The sequence below is a fragment of the Pseudonaja textilis genome, chromosome 4 (genome assembly GCF_049901715.1).
Source record: "Pseudonaja textilis isolate UNSWEBS1 chromosome 4, rPseTex1.2, whole genome shotgun sequence".
Classification (NCBI taxonomy): Eukaryota; Metazoa; Chordata; class Lepidosauria; order Squamata; family Elapidae; genus Pseudonaja; species Pseudonaja textilis.
In genome coordinates, this window is record NC_141993.1 from 52,129,206 (window position 1) to 52,146,422 (window position 17,217).

Sequence of the window (17,217 nt, forward strand, 5' to 3'; positions counted from 1 at the left end):
AATTACAAAAGTCATATAAGAGATTAATGTTCTGGTTTATGCATTGAAAAGAATGAATAAATCAGAACATTATCTCTTATATGATTGTAAGAACATTAAGAATTATGCATTGTAAGCTCTGGTAATGAGCTTGGGATGTATGTTATGCAAACAAGCTCTCTCCATTGTAAGTATAAACTGTATTGTTGGAAAATACAAGCTAAAACAATCCAATAAGTTTAAGTTCAGTGAATATTGAATTGGATATTTTCTTATTTAAATTCACAATCACTGTATTATTATATGAGTTTTGCAATTGTATGGTTTGTTTTTATCTATGCTAGACTATTACTGTATTATCTTCTATAATAATTTGGCTAATTGAACATGCTGTGATGAATGGAGCTGGGATATGAATTGAGTATGTTCTCTTGAGTTGGTGTGAAAGCAAATAAGTTTAGTGGCAGTAATCATGTTCATGCAAGTTATAATATAACTTTAGCAATATGAAACGGCATAGTTATTGTGTGGATTTAAAGCTAAAACTGGTGTACATAGATCTTAACCTTTTGTTACTATAAAACTGCTGATATATAATTACATTATCAGGTATGAAGTGCATTTAACAATATTGCACTCAATTACTCCCACACAAACCAGAATATTTATTAAGCATGTCGTTCCAGTTTCAGCCCAGGCTCCTAATTCTGCCATAGCAGCTCAGACAGGAGTAGGAGTAGCTTCGACAGTGCATCTTAACCCCATGCAGCTGATGACAGTAGATGCATCCCACGCCCGTCACATACAGGGCATACAGTCTACACCAATTGGTGCACAGGGGATACAGCCAGCACCCATCAGTGCCCAAGGAATACAGTCTACGCCAATTGGAACCCAAGGGCTACATCCAGCTGCACCAATTGGCACTCAAGGTCTTCAAACAGCACCATTGGGGCCTCCGCAACCACAAACTGAAACCAAGACATCAGGTCTTTATTTATTCTGATTTATTTGTGATATATAGAGATATAGACATATAAGATATATTCCAATAATTACCTTTTTTTTGTATAAATATAAAATTTAAAACCATAAAAGATGCAAGCATTAAATCTAAAACAGAACCATCAACAATATAAAACCAAATTTCAATAAAATTTAATAGTATGTAAAAGAATTTTGAAAGCATTCCATTTAAGGTGGTCTTCATTTAGTAATAAAAAGACCATAATGCAGGCCCCAATTAAAAATTTCTTTTTTTCTAATAGCCACCTGCTATTTGGACAATATTAGTGTTATTAGGAAAACGCATTCTGAATATTGGCCTTTTTAAGAAGTAATTTTGATTATGCTGGAATTTTTAAGGAAACATACAAAGAACTGCACGTAGGACATATTATTTAGAGTTAGATTGCTATTTTGTTGTTCATACTTGCAATTGTATTGCAAATGTTCTGGTGTCATCAAGCAGGATAAAGTTTCTGCTTTCTTTCAATCTCCAAGATTAGAAATGCATATCACCTTTTTCTCTAAGGAAGGAGTTAACTACAAAGTTATTATTTAGAGACTTATGGAAGGAGAATGCTATATTGAGCATCAGTAGATTTAATTCTGAAAAAGTATAGATAAGAGTACCCAATAAATTAAAAATATCAATATTTGTGATCCAAACATGGGTTATTTTAAGGAAAGCAAGTTATAATTTCCAGATAATCATTTCAACTAAATTTTTCTGACCATTTTCACCAGTGGTCTTGGCAGATGGAGCCACCATTATGGCCAATCCAATTAGCAATACATTCAACTCTGCTTCAGCTTCAACTACAGTGGTGCAAACTCACAGCCAGAGTGCCAATTCTAGCACATCAGCTCAGGGTTCATCCCCACGTCCAAGCATTCTCCGAAAGAAACCTACTACTGATGGGTGAGTAAAATTGCAGTTGCAGTAATATTTATGCAAATATTTACACTTATGATATGCTCATCACCATATCAGAAGTAAATTCATTTTGTAACATTTATTCCATCAACCATATTTCATATCGTTGACAATACACTGCTAATAAAGCAAAAAAGAAACCACAAATAGCAAAGTTTTATATATCTGATTGTATTTTTATTTTATGCAGATCAAAGCTAGAAAAAGTCTTTTTAAGTCTTTTTGTTGAAGCTGTCAAAATTGCTGGACATAGTATTGAATGAATGCTTTATACTTGCAGAATAGAACAGTATATTACATTTCTTGTTTTTCCCTCACTGGAGAGCTACTACAATATTTTTAAGTTAATTACAATGTTGATCTATACTCTTTACACAGATATTCATGCTTATAAACAAAGGAAATTTCTTAGTAGTTGGCGTGTTGTTTTGCAGGCTGGCAGTGAGGAAAAGCCTAATTCCTCCTCAACCAACTGAGGTAGCTGGCCCTCGGGTAGAAAGTTCTGTGAGAAGTGCAAGTGGATCACCAAGACCAGCCGGGTAAGATTTCCCCCCTCTCCCCCCAAAAAGCTCCTATTTTAGCTTTGCAAACAAAAATATATCTTATGGTAAATATTTAAAGCAAGTAATATAAGCAAACATATATATGAATGTTCACTGAGCAAAGTCTTTTTAGCTTGTGTAATTCAAGATAATGGGATAAGGTTGGATGTGAGTTCCTGAATCCATAATATTAATACTTCTTTAAGAAAGAGGGTATTGCCATCTGCTTTAAAGGAGTGGTAGGTCATCTCTTTTTAAGAAGGAACTCCTGGATGCCGTTTCCACACATGGTTCTTAAGAAAGATTACTGAGAAAATGATGTGGAATCAGCTAGAAAGGACGAAAGGGAAATTGGTTGTTTGGATCCTTTCCAATCAGGATTCAGGCCCCATCATGGGAAAGAAACTACTTCATCAGAACATAGAGGTGGGGAATATATTCTGTCTTGGTCTTGCTAGACCTGTAGGTAATATTCAATCACAGCTTTCTACTGGACCAGCTGCAAAATCTGGAAGTAAGTGCACTATTTTAGAATGGTTCTACCCGAGTATATTGCTTCAGTGGTGAAATCCACAGAAGCTCCAGCAGAGTCCCATAAGGCTCAGGGATTTCTCCCATGCTGTTTAAAACCTAAATGAAACCAATGGGAGAAGTCATCCATTAGTTCAGGTGAGATATCACCAGTATATTGATCAAAGTCATTGATAATTTATTGCCATCATGAATGATACCAGAAATTTTGCACAGGTATCTGGAGGTTTGAGGATCTAGACGGAATGAAACAGGCTTGGAATAAACCCTACCAAAACAAAGCTGTTGGTCATCAGCAAAATTTAATAATATGGTCTCTAAAGTTTTCTAAACAGGGTTGCATTCCCCCAAGGAGGTGCTCCTGGATTCATAGCTCCTCGTTCAGCAGAAAGTAGAAGCTGGGACTAGGAGGTTCTTAGTGAGAGAAAAACACAGAACGTGTGCTGGGGAAGGCTTCAAAATTTGCAGTGGGTTCATGGTCATTTAATTTCTGAATATATATGGCTCTGCTTGTTTCGCTATACTATTGTAAGTTTATTGTTGAGGATTTTGAAGAAAGAGTCTAACTTTTTAATTTGTGTGTTTTGTTTAGTGTTAAACCTAAGCCAGAAATTCATGTCTCAATGGCCACTCCTGTAACAGTGTCTGTGGAGGCAGTATCCATACAGAGCAATGAGCAACCTCCTGTCTCAGTCCCTACTTCTCAGCAGCCACAGTCTGCCATTCCAACAATCATCACGGCAGCTAGTCCACCTTTGCAGCCCACAACTGCTCTATCAAGCATTCCAGGAACACTTCCAGCTCCTCCACCTACTTCAGCCACAGTTGTAACTGTTCCTCCACCTCCATCAACCATAAGTGGTATCCTGTCTACAGTACTGGGTCCTGTTGTACCAGAGATAAAAATAAAAGAGGAAGTGGAACCTTTGGATATAATGAGACCAGTTTCAGGTAAGGTGTTTTTTTTTGGGGGGGGTTGTTTTGATTTACAGAATCGTAAGGATCTTAGAGATCTTCTAGTGGTGCTTACAGAAGGAGTCTTATATCATCCCAGTAAAATGATTCTCCAGTCTACTTTGAAAACATTTAGACTTGTTTAAATAATTAGAAAAGAGAGATTAGGATTGTTTAGGAAAACCACTTGAGCACTTGTTTCAAATTGATTTAATATGTGCCACCCAGAGTCACTTCTAGATGAGATAGGCAGCAAATCAATCGATCAAATAAATAAATAATGGCGAAAAGACTTGTTTCATTTTAATTGCTTTGATTTTCTATATCATTATATAAAGAAGTTTATAAATTGCTGCATAAACAAAAATTAGCATATCACTGAAAACTTGTGGAAATTTCCTACATAAGTACTGTAGTTGCCTGTAATTGGAGTGTCTGTTAAAAGTGTTACATTTGTGCAACTGTGAGACATGAATAAGGGTGAACTCAACCAAACATAGATTAGAGCTGCTATTAAAGTCTACCTCATGCCCTTATTTCAGCTGCAAACTACACCACCTCTTCAGCTGACCCAGGGCCTCCAGGATAAGGGAGGTACCGCATGAAAGTATTTGCAGAATTTCTGTCAGATAAAGATGCTTGGATTCATTCCCTGTTGAACACTTGCGTTGTCACAAACCCAGAGATATTTGGGGTGGTATCTTGCCCAGTTATCAGGAAATTGTCTGAACCTATTTTGCCCCCAAAAGTGGACCAGGCCTTAGCACTGTGAACTTGGTGATAGAGGCAATTGTTGAGCAACTATTACAGAGAAGTTTGGAGGAAGTGGATTATCCAGATCGTCCCAAGGTGCTTTTTCCAAAAGGCAACTGGACTTTCTTGGTTTCACTTCTCATCCAAGAAGCCTCTTCTGTTTTCAAAAATAGATGGGGAACAATAGGCTTCAACTAAACTCTGTTTCCTTTTTGGAGGAAGATGGATGGGCTATATAATTTGATTAAATAAGCAAATCACTGTTTTGTGTTCAAGATAAGCACCTCATTAGTAAAGTTTGTAGAGCCCCTGAAGATCTTTTGCTTATTTTTTTTTACAGAAAAGAATTTTGTCTTAAGTTACCCCATCTTTAAGTATCAAATGTTATCAATATTTTATTGTATTTATGAGGCTTGAAATTTTCCTAGTTACTATATGTTTCTCAAATTATGTTATCAAAAAGGCTAATTGTTTGGTTTCTTAGTACAAAGGCCAAACTCCTGAAAAGAACCCCCAATAGGGAGACAGACTATTGCAAGGCCTTTAAGTCATTTGGGAGAATAATTTTGCAGAATATTCTAAAGTGTCTGTCATATAAATGCATATTAGAAATAGAACAAGTGATGCAACACACTGCATTTTCTGGAAGAAAAAGCCAGAAAATTTGGAGTGTTTCCTAAACCCTAACTATGAAATGTCTTAAACATGTTTCTCTTTCCTTTCCAGCAGTTCCTCCACTGAGCACAAATAGTGTATCTCCATCTGTTACATTGCTGGCCAACAATCTTACAGTACCCCAAAGTGACTTGCCGCCAGGTGCTTCCCCAAGGAAAAAACCACGTAAGCAGCAACACATCATCTCTACAGAGGAAGGGGATATGATGGAGACGAATAGCACGGATGATGAGAAATCCACTACCAAAAGCTTGCTGATAAAGGCAGAAAAGCGCAAATCACCTCCAAAAGAATATATAGGTGATTATTTGAATTCAGAAAGGAAACTTTTAATTCCTAGTTAGTCATCTCTCAAAACCGTATCTATTCAGCCACCCAAATACCACATTTCAGGAGAAGGGGAACAGGAAGAACTTCTTTATTTCCAAAAACAAATTAAATATTTTCCCCAGATTAATGCTAGAATTATCATTAAACAAAGCAGAACTCACCTCTGCTTTAAAAGTCAGTCATAGGATTACATTCATTTTTTGTAGTTCATAATACAAACTTCTCAGTGAAGCCTGAATAGTTATTCTTAAATTTTTTTTAGATGAAGAAGGAGTGAGGTATGTGCCTGTACGTCCAAGACCACCCATAACTCTGCTCCGTCACTATCGCAATCCATGGAAAGCAGCCTATCATCATTTCCAGCGATACAGTGATGTCAGAGTAAAAGGTATGTCTTTTCCACTACACATTTTCACAGTGTGAAATGGTGTATTAGTCATCAACAATGCATGCAAAAGTCTATTTAAAAGTATATAACATTTCAACAATATAACACAATCTACATCATTTCTCCAGTTGCTATTAGATACACTAATTTTCAATACTCTTACTCTTTTTTGTACCTCAGCAACTCCTGACATTATTCCTCTGAAATTCATAGTAGCATTAAAATAATCTGGTGTCTCATCCACAATAAAGTTAATGCACTTATTTCACTAAAATCCACAGCTCTCCTAAACCATAAACCTGATGGTCCTTGGCCAATGCAACCCATTTATTTTAAGAAAGTACAGTCACTATAACTTTTTTAATCTAACATAATTATTAGAACATATCTGAGCTGAAAGTATATCTTTAGAGCTTTGCGACAGTTACATGTTTTTTCTTGATGGCTAACATGAATAAATTGTAAGGGGAAAAAACACCACAGACACTTGTTTACACTGCATTACATATTTGGATCACAAGGTATGACCTTTACATGTATAGTGTGCCTACTGCCCTAAAGCAATTATATTACTCTAATAGAACTCACTATTAATAATAATAATAACCAATGCCAATACACACTCAAATACATTTTGCATCAGTTTTTCATTTGTTAAATGCCTGCCTAATAACGAGGTCTTAGCAAGTATTGTGTTGGTTAATAGCAGTCTTATTGCTGGGGATATTCATGTTAAGGGTATTCTGGTACATAGGAAATAGAGACTTAGTATGCGTTCTTTGCCAGCAAATTCTACATAGAACAAGTAGCCTCGCAAATATGCCAAAACATGGCATTTTATAGGTTATTACAAGCTTGAATTTGTATCAGCCAAAGTTTCTAGCAAGCCCGTGTATAACAAATTAGAGAAATTCAGTCTGGAAATAATGAGGGCACAAGGTAACTATCAAAAGCTATAGAGATGATTAATCTCTATACTCCAGAGATTAATAAGTCTCCCAACACTATCGCTCTCCAGATTGTTTGGAATTTCCCATGTTTTCAACTTCATCAGAACATATGAACAGATCCTGTATCTCTACTGTGAAGTATTCAGTAGATATACCAAGTGATATCCACCTTGTTATGCAGGCTTGCACAATCTGTAGAAAGGAAAGGATCACACTAATACATTAAAAATACCCAGTGCAGTGATCAGATGTTTCCCAACTGAGAAGTGACACCACTGGAGTGGAGACATTGGAGGTGCTTAGCAGCTGCCTTTAGGAGCAGTGAGGATGCAAATTTATTGATCTTTTTAAAAATTGCCAATGGGTCAACAGGGGTGTTTAGCAGGCTTCGTGCAACACATTAGGTAGGCCTGTAATAATATTGAGTTACCTCTGATTCTAACTCTAGGAACAGCAGATAGAAATTGTCCAGCAGCAGCATCCTAGGAGTAGAAACCATCAACCAATGACCCGGTTCATGCCATGTAGGGCTTTAAAAGTCAAAACCAGTACTTGAATTGGGCCTGGAAGCAAACTGGTAATCAATGGAGCTTTTAAAGCAGGAGTGTAACATGTTCTGCCAGAAACACGTATAACTGCTCACACCATTGTATTTTCCACAGCTTGAATTTTCCAGGTGCTTTGTAAGTTGGGCCCTCACAATCTAGGGCTAGCATTAATTAGTACAGAAGATAAGTTGTACAAAGAATTACCTAACCACGATTGCCATCTACTCGAGTAGGAGTCTTGAGTCTAGGAAGATCTGCAGATTGCACACATAGTCTGGGGCAATGTAACCCCATCCAGCACAAGATGGCATAGTCCTAGAAGTAGAAGGCCCTAAAACTCAAAGCCACTCATTCTTGCCAGGTTTCAGTTGAAGCCTGCTGATCCCTATCCAGACCGTTACAATCTCCAGGCACCAGGATAAGACACCCATAGCATTGCTTAATTCACCCGGGGCAGGTATACAATTGAGTATATTCAATATTCTGATATTTCCCCCCTTGGTGGCAGATAATCTCATCCAGCAGTTTGCTGCTGAATAAGAGAAGCGAGAGCACAAATCCCTGTAGCGCCCTACATAGTAGGGGGCAAAGGAGGGACCACTCCTCCCCAATCACCACTAACTGCAATCAACTCTGGAAAAAGGGAATCTGCACAAAACTGTGTTGTCTACCCCCAATCTTCTGACTTGATGGCTTCTGCAAAGAGGCCAAATAAAACAAGGATGGATACATAACCAACCAGCACCAAAGATCATCCAAAAGCATGACCAATTATCCAACTTTCCACCTTCCACTAACCCACTCAAAGATGTTTTATACTAGTCTTCTCCTTGTCGTCTTATCTCCCATTTCCCTTGTTCTCACCCAGGCAAAGTGTTTCAGAATTCTGTTGCTATCCTTTCTTCTTGGGGAGTGAGATAATTTATCTCATGCTCCACTCACAATGTAATTCACTCCTCCAGTCTAATCATCTTGATTATTCTCTGTCTTTCATTTAATTCAATCCACTACCACTGTTAAGTTGATATTCCATGTCTTCCTTTCTTTAGTGTGGTCATGCTCTCATTTGTTGTAACCAAATTTCTTCCATTCCTTTTAGGGTCTTTTAATTTTAACCAGTCTATCTAGGTATCCACTAATTTATTGATTACCAAACAGCAGCATTCAGAGCAGCTCCAGCCACGGCAGCTCTGAGTGAAGAAGCCCACATTTCAGATCTCCAGAAGCTCCTCCCAGTGTACATGATCTTCCAGTGTATATTGGAGGTGGTGACCCGTTGAGAGCAGTATGCAACGAAATTTAATGTATGCCGATTGGTGTACATTTAAAGTGACAATAAAGTTATTCTAAGTCTAAGTGTCACATGATTCTGCCAACCTTGTCCACTGCCATAAAGCAGTGTTACTTTCTGTCCAACTTTGCTATCTTTCTCTTCTTAACAACTTTTTTTATTCATCTTTCAGTTCCAGATCCATTATCTTTCTTACCATTCTTCATCCTCAGAAATCAACATTCCCTAGCTAAAAATTACCATGTAGATTGAAATAACTTTCTCATTCATTTCATCTGAATATAGGCTTTGCTTTTGTTTAAACATCTTCACATACTGAAATCAGAATTTGATTTTTAAGGCTGTCCCATTTCAATAACTGAAGTTGACCATTATGTAATCAATGTTATAAATTATACATACTTCTACTAAACAATTTGTGTCTTTTTATTCTGTAAAAATAAATTACTTCCTTTTTGGCATGATCATTTGCTTCCTTCTCGCCTCTCATTCCTTCTAGAAGAGAAGAAAGCTATGCTACAAGAGATAGCTAATCAGAAAGGGGTATCTTGCCGTGCACAGGGATGGAAAGTCCATCTCTGCGCAGCACAGTTATTACAGCTGGTAAGTGGGAAAGTCATATTGATTCTGTATAAAATAATTCCAGAACTGTTTAGGAAGTCATTTGAAAAGTTACATATAGAAATTACCACAAATTGCCATGACTATCTCTTCAAAAATGATGCAGATAAATTTGTATCACATAAACCTTTAGTAAGGGAGATTTTGAGTCCGGCATACTGATTCATTTTGTTCAAATGTTCAAAACTTACTCTGGGTACACTGGTTTAAAGTGGTATGGAGCCACTGATCTGAGGCAACACTATTGTATATTCCTCCTGGTTGTCCCTACTGCAAGAGAGGTAAGTGCCAAGTCTTTATATTCCAGAAGTGTAGAAAGGAAAACCAAGATGTGTAGTTATACATAGACAACTGTTGGTTTTTTAAAAGTATATGACGCTTTAGACCGAATCAAGATTTTAATCTAACACTAAGTGGTAGTTATGTGACAATTAAGAACTAAAAGCACTGGAGAAGGTTTGGGCCTATATGGAAGGGTGGTATAATGTTTGTACACTGTAAGCAGTTAGAATCTGTTTTCCCATTCAGTGAATTAGGGTGTTCCTTCTTCCTCTTTGAAACATATTGATGTCATTATCAATATCAAGACTTTGCTGCTGTTCTGAAAGCAATGAAATTATACTGAATATGTTGAAATCAGATAAACACTGAATTAGAATTTCTAATTTTATACTCCATGTTATGAAAGAGTGTGAAGCTTAGATATTGTCAAATTTTAATACTTTATAGACTAATCTGGAACATGATGTGTATGAACGACTCACTTCCTTACAAGAAGGCATTATCCCCAAGAAAAAGGCAGCAACTGATGATGATTTGCATCAAATAAATGAATTGATACAGGTGAGTTGTATTTATTTTGCTAATTTTCTTTGGCCTCAGCTGTAGCTGCAGAATAAAGCCTTGATTTTTTTAGAGGAAACAACTGTAAAAGAAAGCTAATCAATACAATAAGTAAATTGAAGATTTTCATTTGGTTCCTTTTTTCTTAGCAAACTGATTTAATTCATATTTCCTGGACTGTAAATAAAAATGAACATATTTTGTATAAATAGATGTTTAATATCTGAAAAATAAAGCTTCATGTATCAACTGAAAATTATAAAGAAATAATTCGGTATTATCAAGTCTGTTTTTTAGGCCCTGATATTAGAACCTGTTATCAACCCATTTTAAATTATTTCTTTTATCAGACAATATTGCATTCAAAGTTGGCATTACATAATACGTCCATAAATTTGTGTATGCTAAACTATTACATAGTTTTTGTGGTATACATTTATGTTCAGGCTACCCTTTCCCCTTTCTGATGTCCATTTCCTATTAAACACCATTGAATCTTTCAACTACACTTTAAAATAAGATAAATCTTTTTCAACTGAAGTTCCCTAGGCTCTGCATAAATACACCTGAAATTTCATTTTAATGAAAAGCAGAGTGGGGAAGGAGACATGGATTTGAGTGTCAGAATTATGTTGTGGGCTTGTGGTTCCCTATACAATTCCTGCCATTATTTACCTTATCTTTAATCTCACTTTTGTTGTGTGCAATCATTTTCAAATTTTCTATAGATACCAGTTGTATTAGAACATTGTCAGCAAGAACTGGGGAGGAGAGTTACATGAGAACTTTGTTCTGAATGGTCCCTTCTGATATGCTATAATAATATTTCAGTTCTTCAGCTTCTGTACTTTTTGGTATGAAGATTATTGAAGATAAAATACAATACGTTGAAGTATTAACATTTTAAATTCAATGTTGTATTTCAGGGAAATATGCAGAGATGTAAACTTGTAATGGATCAAATAAATGAGGCTCGAGAATCCATGCTAAAGGTCTTAGATCACAAAGAGCGTGTTCTGAAGCTCCTTAACAAAAATGGAACTGTCAAGAAGGTATCCAAATTGAAGAGAAAAGAAAAAGTTTAGAAACAAAACTAAAAGGACTGAAAACAAAACATGTACAGAACAGTGTTAAGGTTCTTTTAATGGAGGTTTCTTGTAAGAAGCAACATTTAAGTAAAAAAGACAAGAAAGATGAATTAAAACATGGAACCCAGTGACCTTAAGAGACTATTAATAATCTGTCAATGAACAAAGATTTTTCTCAGGCTCGTCCCTGTTTAAACTCTTCAGTCTCATTTTGTTTAGCTCTCTTGATATGTCCCAGTGCCTACTAATTGGAACCATTGACACAGGTGTGATAGTCCCTTTCTTTTCATCTTACAGTTTTAGACATTACTTCACTGATTTGTACAATGGATTCCTGCAACAGACCTCAAGAGCCATCTGTCTTGAAGCAAATTGTCATAAATTGGAAAAAGTTGAGATGACACTACTTCCACTAAGCCCTGCCCATTCAGGCTCCTTATGAACTTGCAGTGGCTGAAGCAGCCTTCATAAACCAGTGTCCTTGCACTGGCAATTCTGCTATGTTTAGAATCATAAGTGGTTCTGCAGTCTCTAGCTGTCTATTTTTAAAATACATTTCAAAGTTATTTGTAGTGTTGTGAATTTTGTGCTGTGCCCATGTTGGTGCTCCAGGATATTGTTTTCAAATACAGCACAGTTCTTTCTGTAGCTGGTGTGATGCTGTTCATTATATTGCATAAAATTGTGTTATATAACATCTGAAAACGTAAATAAAGGATTTGGAGGATTTTGTATAAGAATAATGGTTATAATTGTGTGGAAAAATGGAAATGGGAAAGAGAAAAGCCTATATTAAAGTATATATTTCCCTTCCAAGCTGTTAAAAACAATGATAATATTCTTAATCCATCAAGATTACAGGTATTTTGATGATTTTAGAAGCCAATAATTCTTTTAATCCAATCTTATAGCTAGTATGCAAATAAGATAAAGATATCCAGATTGTATAAATTTGTCATTTTGACTAAAAGAATAAGAATTAAAACTTTACATAAATCCTGCTTTTGATTTCAATTAGGACTGCACAGTATAAGAAGATTATGCCATTATTAACCAAAGGTCAGTTTAATATGTATGTATAGTTTTATCAGTTTCTCATTATGCTCATGATCCAGTCTCATTCAGGTAATCCAAAATTATCATTCTGTACTTCTGTATTTCACTTTTAATTCTTCTTAAGCTTCAGGTTGCTCCAATTTTTAGTCAGGAAGAGAGACCAAAACCCCCAACACACACAACTCTTACTATTTCTAATTTATGTACGAATAAAATTGAATATCAGGCAAGAAAAGTAACATCAAAATCGATATATGAAAAATGTATCTGGATAACAAAACCATGTCAACTTCTATTGAGAAAATTAGCAAGCCCCACAGATCAGTGAGGCCACAAATATCTTTATGGCTCTAAAAATTTCTCCAATTTCAAATCCCAAAATTGACAGCACTGTATAGATCCCCATCATAAAAATTTTGTGGCACTTTGACATCATTTAAAAACTTCCCCCTCTAAAGCTCATAAAAAATTCTCTAAGACAACCCTATCTGCTATGGAACACACTGTTGTTACATATCTTAAATGTTAATCTTAAATATGATTCTCTATTACCAATAATATGCCTGCCCTCATTGTCGCAGATTCAACACTAAAAAGTCAATGAAGACTTTTGAAAATGTAACAATTTAAGTGCTACATTATTGTGTTACAGTTACACAATTCTAGTGTTCTACTTAGAAAACAATTGCACTTTTGCCAGCTCAGCTAGGAAAGCAACTGAAAGAATAGATTTTTCAAGGACCCCAAGTAGATTTATTGTAGTAAAATTAACAAAGGTGCCACAAAAATCCCAATGACTGCTCTATAGCAAATGCAAACTCTAATGGGATAAAAGTTCAAATTGTTACGCCTCATATTTCCTGCCTGCATGATGTAAAATTTAGGTACCACTCTTTTGCACAAGATGGGTATTTTCTTTGTAATGGACTGATCTGGTGTAAGGATTTTTGCTTGCACTTGTATGAGAGTTTGTGTAGCAGTTGTGACAGTTAAAAGTTGAGTTACAGCTTATGTATGCATTTATTTCTATGCAAATATTTACAGAGCTATTTTAAAATACAGTCCATTTGCATTAGTGTAGAAAAGACCATGCAATCATATAATAAATTCCCGAAGCCACATTTTCAGACCATCCATTAGCTCTAAAAGGGCAATTATAGAACAAGAACCTTAAACTGGAGATTTCTCCTAATATACAAGCTTCCTCAATTAACAATGAACAGCAATGAATGCCCTTTTTATATGTTGTCAGCTCATGAGTCAATATACAATAAACCTGATGGATTCTACAGCATACTGCCCATCGCTATAGCTCCAGAGTATTTGTATTCTAGGATAGCATCAAGGGTTCCTTGACCTCTTTTTTTATATGAAATCAAAAATTACATTTGATTTCATAATTTTTATGTAAAAGAAAAAGGAAAAACTAAGAATTTTGTGTTGCCATATCTTCCTAATTCTAATAAGCAACTAAATTTATCAAAAATGAGTTAAGTAATTCTGCAAAGTTACTAAGATTCTGGTCTGCAAATGTCACCGGGTTCAAAATCCTTTTTTTTTCTACGTGACAATGCAATTCTATGTACTTAGAAGCAATATTCTATAAGATTTAGTATTTTATACATAAAATCAGACTTTTTAAGGTTTTATCTATATAACAATAATAATTATATTATTAAAGAGGATCAGATCGGGATGATCACACAAATCACACGCATACTAATGTCAAGAAAACATAAAAGACACAGCCATGCATTCACTAGCAGTCAACCTGGGAATTCTTTGCTCTATTTTTCCAATAATTCAATGGTTCTCATAATTCCCATGGGTGCCATTAGCTAATCTGAGGTGAAATCACACATTTGGAAAGACTTGCCAACAGAAGCACCTATGAGAATTTTATCCCAGAGTAAGATCAAATTTTTTGCAGAATTTTGGGTCTGGGTAGAACCGCCCCTTGCAAAATTGCTCTACTCTTGCCAGAGAAGGGCAAGCCAGTTGTAGATAGATTCAATTCTGCTGTGGGGGGGAACAAAGAATTTCTATACCATTCATGAAAAAAAACAACTTTTAGCCATGCTGTCCCAACCTTCTAGTGGTAGATAATATATGCCCATTTCAAAAATGGAAAGGGAGCTTTGAAAGTAAGAGAACCCCACTGATATAACATTCTGACAACTAGTTGAACCTGCTCGACCATTTCCCAATTTAACTAAAACTAGGTGCTCCCTCTCCTGGCCAGCATTCCCTATTTGGGGGGGTCAGGTCCACTAAAAGCTTTAATCCTGCAGATGAACTTGCAGGCTTAGCCACAGTCTAGCCTTGAACTTTAGGGGCAATATTTTTAAGGATACAGTAAATTATTTGGAGAGAAGCCTACTAGACTGCACATATTCAAAGGAAGTGCATTTATTTCCCTCCCATTCTCATATATTTAGGCAGGGAGACAGGCTGCAAAGGAGGATGAAATGCTTCTGAGACAGAAAGCAGTCCTTAAAGAAGGAACAATTTACATGGAGAAGGGAGAAGATAACTGACTGACCTGTGGATTGTCCCCAGAAACCTCAGTTTGTCCCAAATCCATGCTCCTAGGAGCAGAGTTGCAAGAATAGCAAGCTGTCTTCTTCAGAAATACACAGGAGGAATAAAATACATGAAAAACAATATATGGTGGCTTTTTGCCAGCCTATGAATGCTTTACTCTGTTTCCCAAAATTGCCTCTTGAATCAGGATGCCTAATTTTTTCTTGTGTTTTGGTATGCTCTGGTTTCACTCAAAGCCTCCAGCTTTGTGTCGTTTTTTTCAAACGGGAGTACTGGATATGGGAATTGCAATCTTTACTTACAGCAATCAAGCTTTACTATTTATCATTTTAGGCTATTCTAGCAATGCAAAATATGAAAACTTCTTAAAATGCTGTGTCACAAACATCTGCAGTAGATTTTGCCTGCTCTAGAATTCAATCTGCCAATACAATTACATTTGTCATTTAAACCTGCAGCCTTAAGCATACTTACTAAAGGAAGTTTCTATGACTTCAGCTGAACGTACATCTCAGTAAAAATGTGTAGTACTGTCAGCACCTTCATGAAAATAGCTGATTTAATTATCTGCAAAAAAAGACACTTACTTAGTCCTTGTTTAATCAAATTTATCTTGAGTCTTTAAATTTTGATTTTAAAAGTTAAAGCGTAAAGACATGCCAGCAAAGGTTGCACAGAAATGGTTTTTCCAATTGTATATGACTGTGAAAGTTGGACTATTTGAAAATCTGAATCAAGAAAAAATGATGTCAGTTGTATCTTTAGAGAAAATTGAGATCACAAAAAGAACAAAAACGAATAAAATCAGACTCCTCACTAGAATACTGAAGCTAAAACTTATTGGAAGAAAACCTGGTCTTCGGAAAAATTGAAGTATTTGTTTTATATTGTTATTTTAAAGTTTATATTAACTAGACTGCAAATTTTAATTCTTCTCCTTGGTTCTATATGTGTAGCCTGAACATGCACTTAGTATTTTATCTTTTAATCAAAATTATTTGTTTATATGTAACTTTCCTAATTATTCTGGTATTATCAATTATGTTTTTAGATATTTGAATTCTAGTTCTCTTGTTCTGGTTAACAAATGCAATAAGTTTATTTCATGTATTTCAGAAAAACTGAAGACAATTGAAAAAATTTGACAGGAAGAAAAAGTAGTTAAATAATGTCACCAATTACCCAAGCGTGTACAAACAGTCCTTGAAAAACAATATTCATCAGATCACAAAAAGTCAGAAGTACCTGGATAACAAGTCTTAAATAGAAGAGTATCATGTACACAGATGCATGACAATAATAATAATCTATATACTTAGATGCAGTATTATGTAAATCTTAATACAATTTATTGGCTGACCTGTTTTGAAATATTGCCAATAAGAAGCTGAGATTAGCAGCCAGTAACAGTTTTGTGGAAAGTGAGGTATTTCAAAGCTACAAAAAGTTCTCTTCCATTTCGTTCATCTTTCTTTCTACAATCAGCTAAACCGTAGCTATACATTACCTGCAATGTATATGTTGTAAAATTTCTGAAGAAGTCCAAAAGACATATTGTTTCACGACTGGAAAAAAAAATCCCACTTTGAGGCGTACATCATCGTCCCATGAAAAATTGGCCATATGCAAGAAAGACATATGGAGCTTCTACGTCGGTAGTTTGGCTTCCTTTTTTTAAAGAATGCACTTGAAGTGGTGAGACTTTGGGCTGAAAAGTAATGCGTTTCTAGTTTATGTGATAGAATTAAAAATTGCCTACCACTGGTTAAATGATGCCTACCACTGATCGATAGAACCGAGCGTTTTTAAGTTGCAATACTAGAATTTTTTTTTAATCCCATCGTTAGCTAAACGAGTGCAAAAGAGGCCAGAGCTTCTAAATATTGAACGGTTGTCCCGAAATAGTTTTCACGACCGATTTTCTTCGCCTACGTGCCGTTAAAGACTTAGCAAACTTGTCCTGATCATCTTGAGCCTGCCAGTTCTTACCGGTGGACCGACAAAATAGCCTTTTGAGGGAATTCCAAAGGAAAGCCTAATAACATACGCAATCAACTCTAGTTATCCGTTAAAAAGACGAGCGTCTCCATTTCCCTTCGTTCTCTATAGTCGGCAGGTCTTCTCACGTGACCTTTTTAACGGCTCCCTATGCGGCGGGTGGAAGTTCCTGTAATCTATGGTTCTT

At 35.8% G+C, this 17,217-nt stretch overlaps 1 protein-coding gene and 1 long non-coding RNA gene across 7 annotated transcripts in view; one reads left to right on the top strand and one right to left on the bottom strand.

Moving 5' to 3' along the window:
• Positions 1-12,169, top strand: part of SAP130 (Sin3A associated protein 130) — a 23,459-nt gene extending 11,290 nt beyond the window's left edge. Inside the window, exons 13-21 of one of the 6 annotated variants that reach the window (XM_026701282.2) lie at positions 666-968; positions 1,729-1,903; positions 2,353-2,457; positions 3,584-3,942; positions 5,425-5,673; positions 5,966-6,091; positions 9,380-9,483; positions 10,231-10,344; positions 11,271-12,169. In XM_026701282.2, the coding sequence (XP_026557067.1) occupies positions 666-968; positions 1,729-1,903; positions 2,353-2,457; positions 3,584-3,942; positions 5,425-5,673; positions 5,966-6,091; positions 9,380-9,483; positions 10,231-10,344; positions 11,271-11,429 (1,694 nt within the window). In that variant the 3' untranslated portion in view covers positions 11,430-12,169. The remainder of the gene's footprint in view (positions 1-665; positions 969-1,728; positions 1,904-2,352; positions 2,458-3,583; positions 3,943-5,424; positions 5,674-5,965; positions 6,092-9,379; positions 9,484-10,230; positions 10,345-11,270) is intronic. The other 5 variants (XM_087932993.1, XM_087932994.1, XM_087932996.1 and 2 more) reach the window with 5 other exon arrangements.
• LOC113436726 (uncharacterized) overlaps positions 1-17,143 on the bottom strand; it is a 25,292-nt gene extending 8,149 nt beyond the window's left edge. The window contains exons 1-2 of the long non-coding RNA XR_015743536.1: positions 16,540-17,143; positions 15,507-15,599 (exon numbers count right to left, since the gene is read on the bottom strand). This is a non-coding gene — a long non-coding RNA (uncharacterized LOC113436726). The remainder of the gene's footprint in view (positions 1-15,506; positions 15,600-16,539) is intronic.
• Between the last annotated feature and the right edge of the window lie 74 nt (positions 17,144-17,217).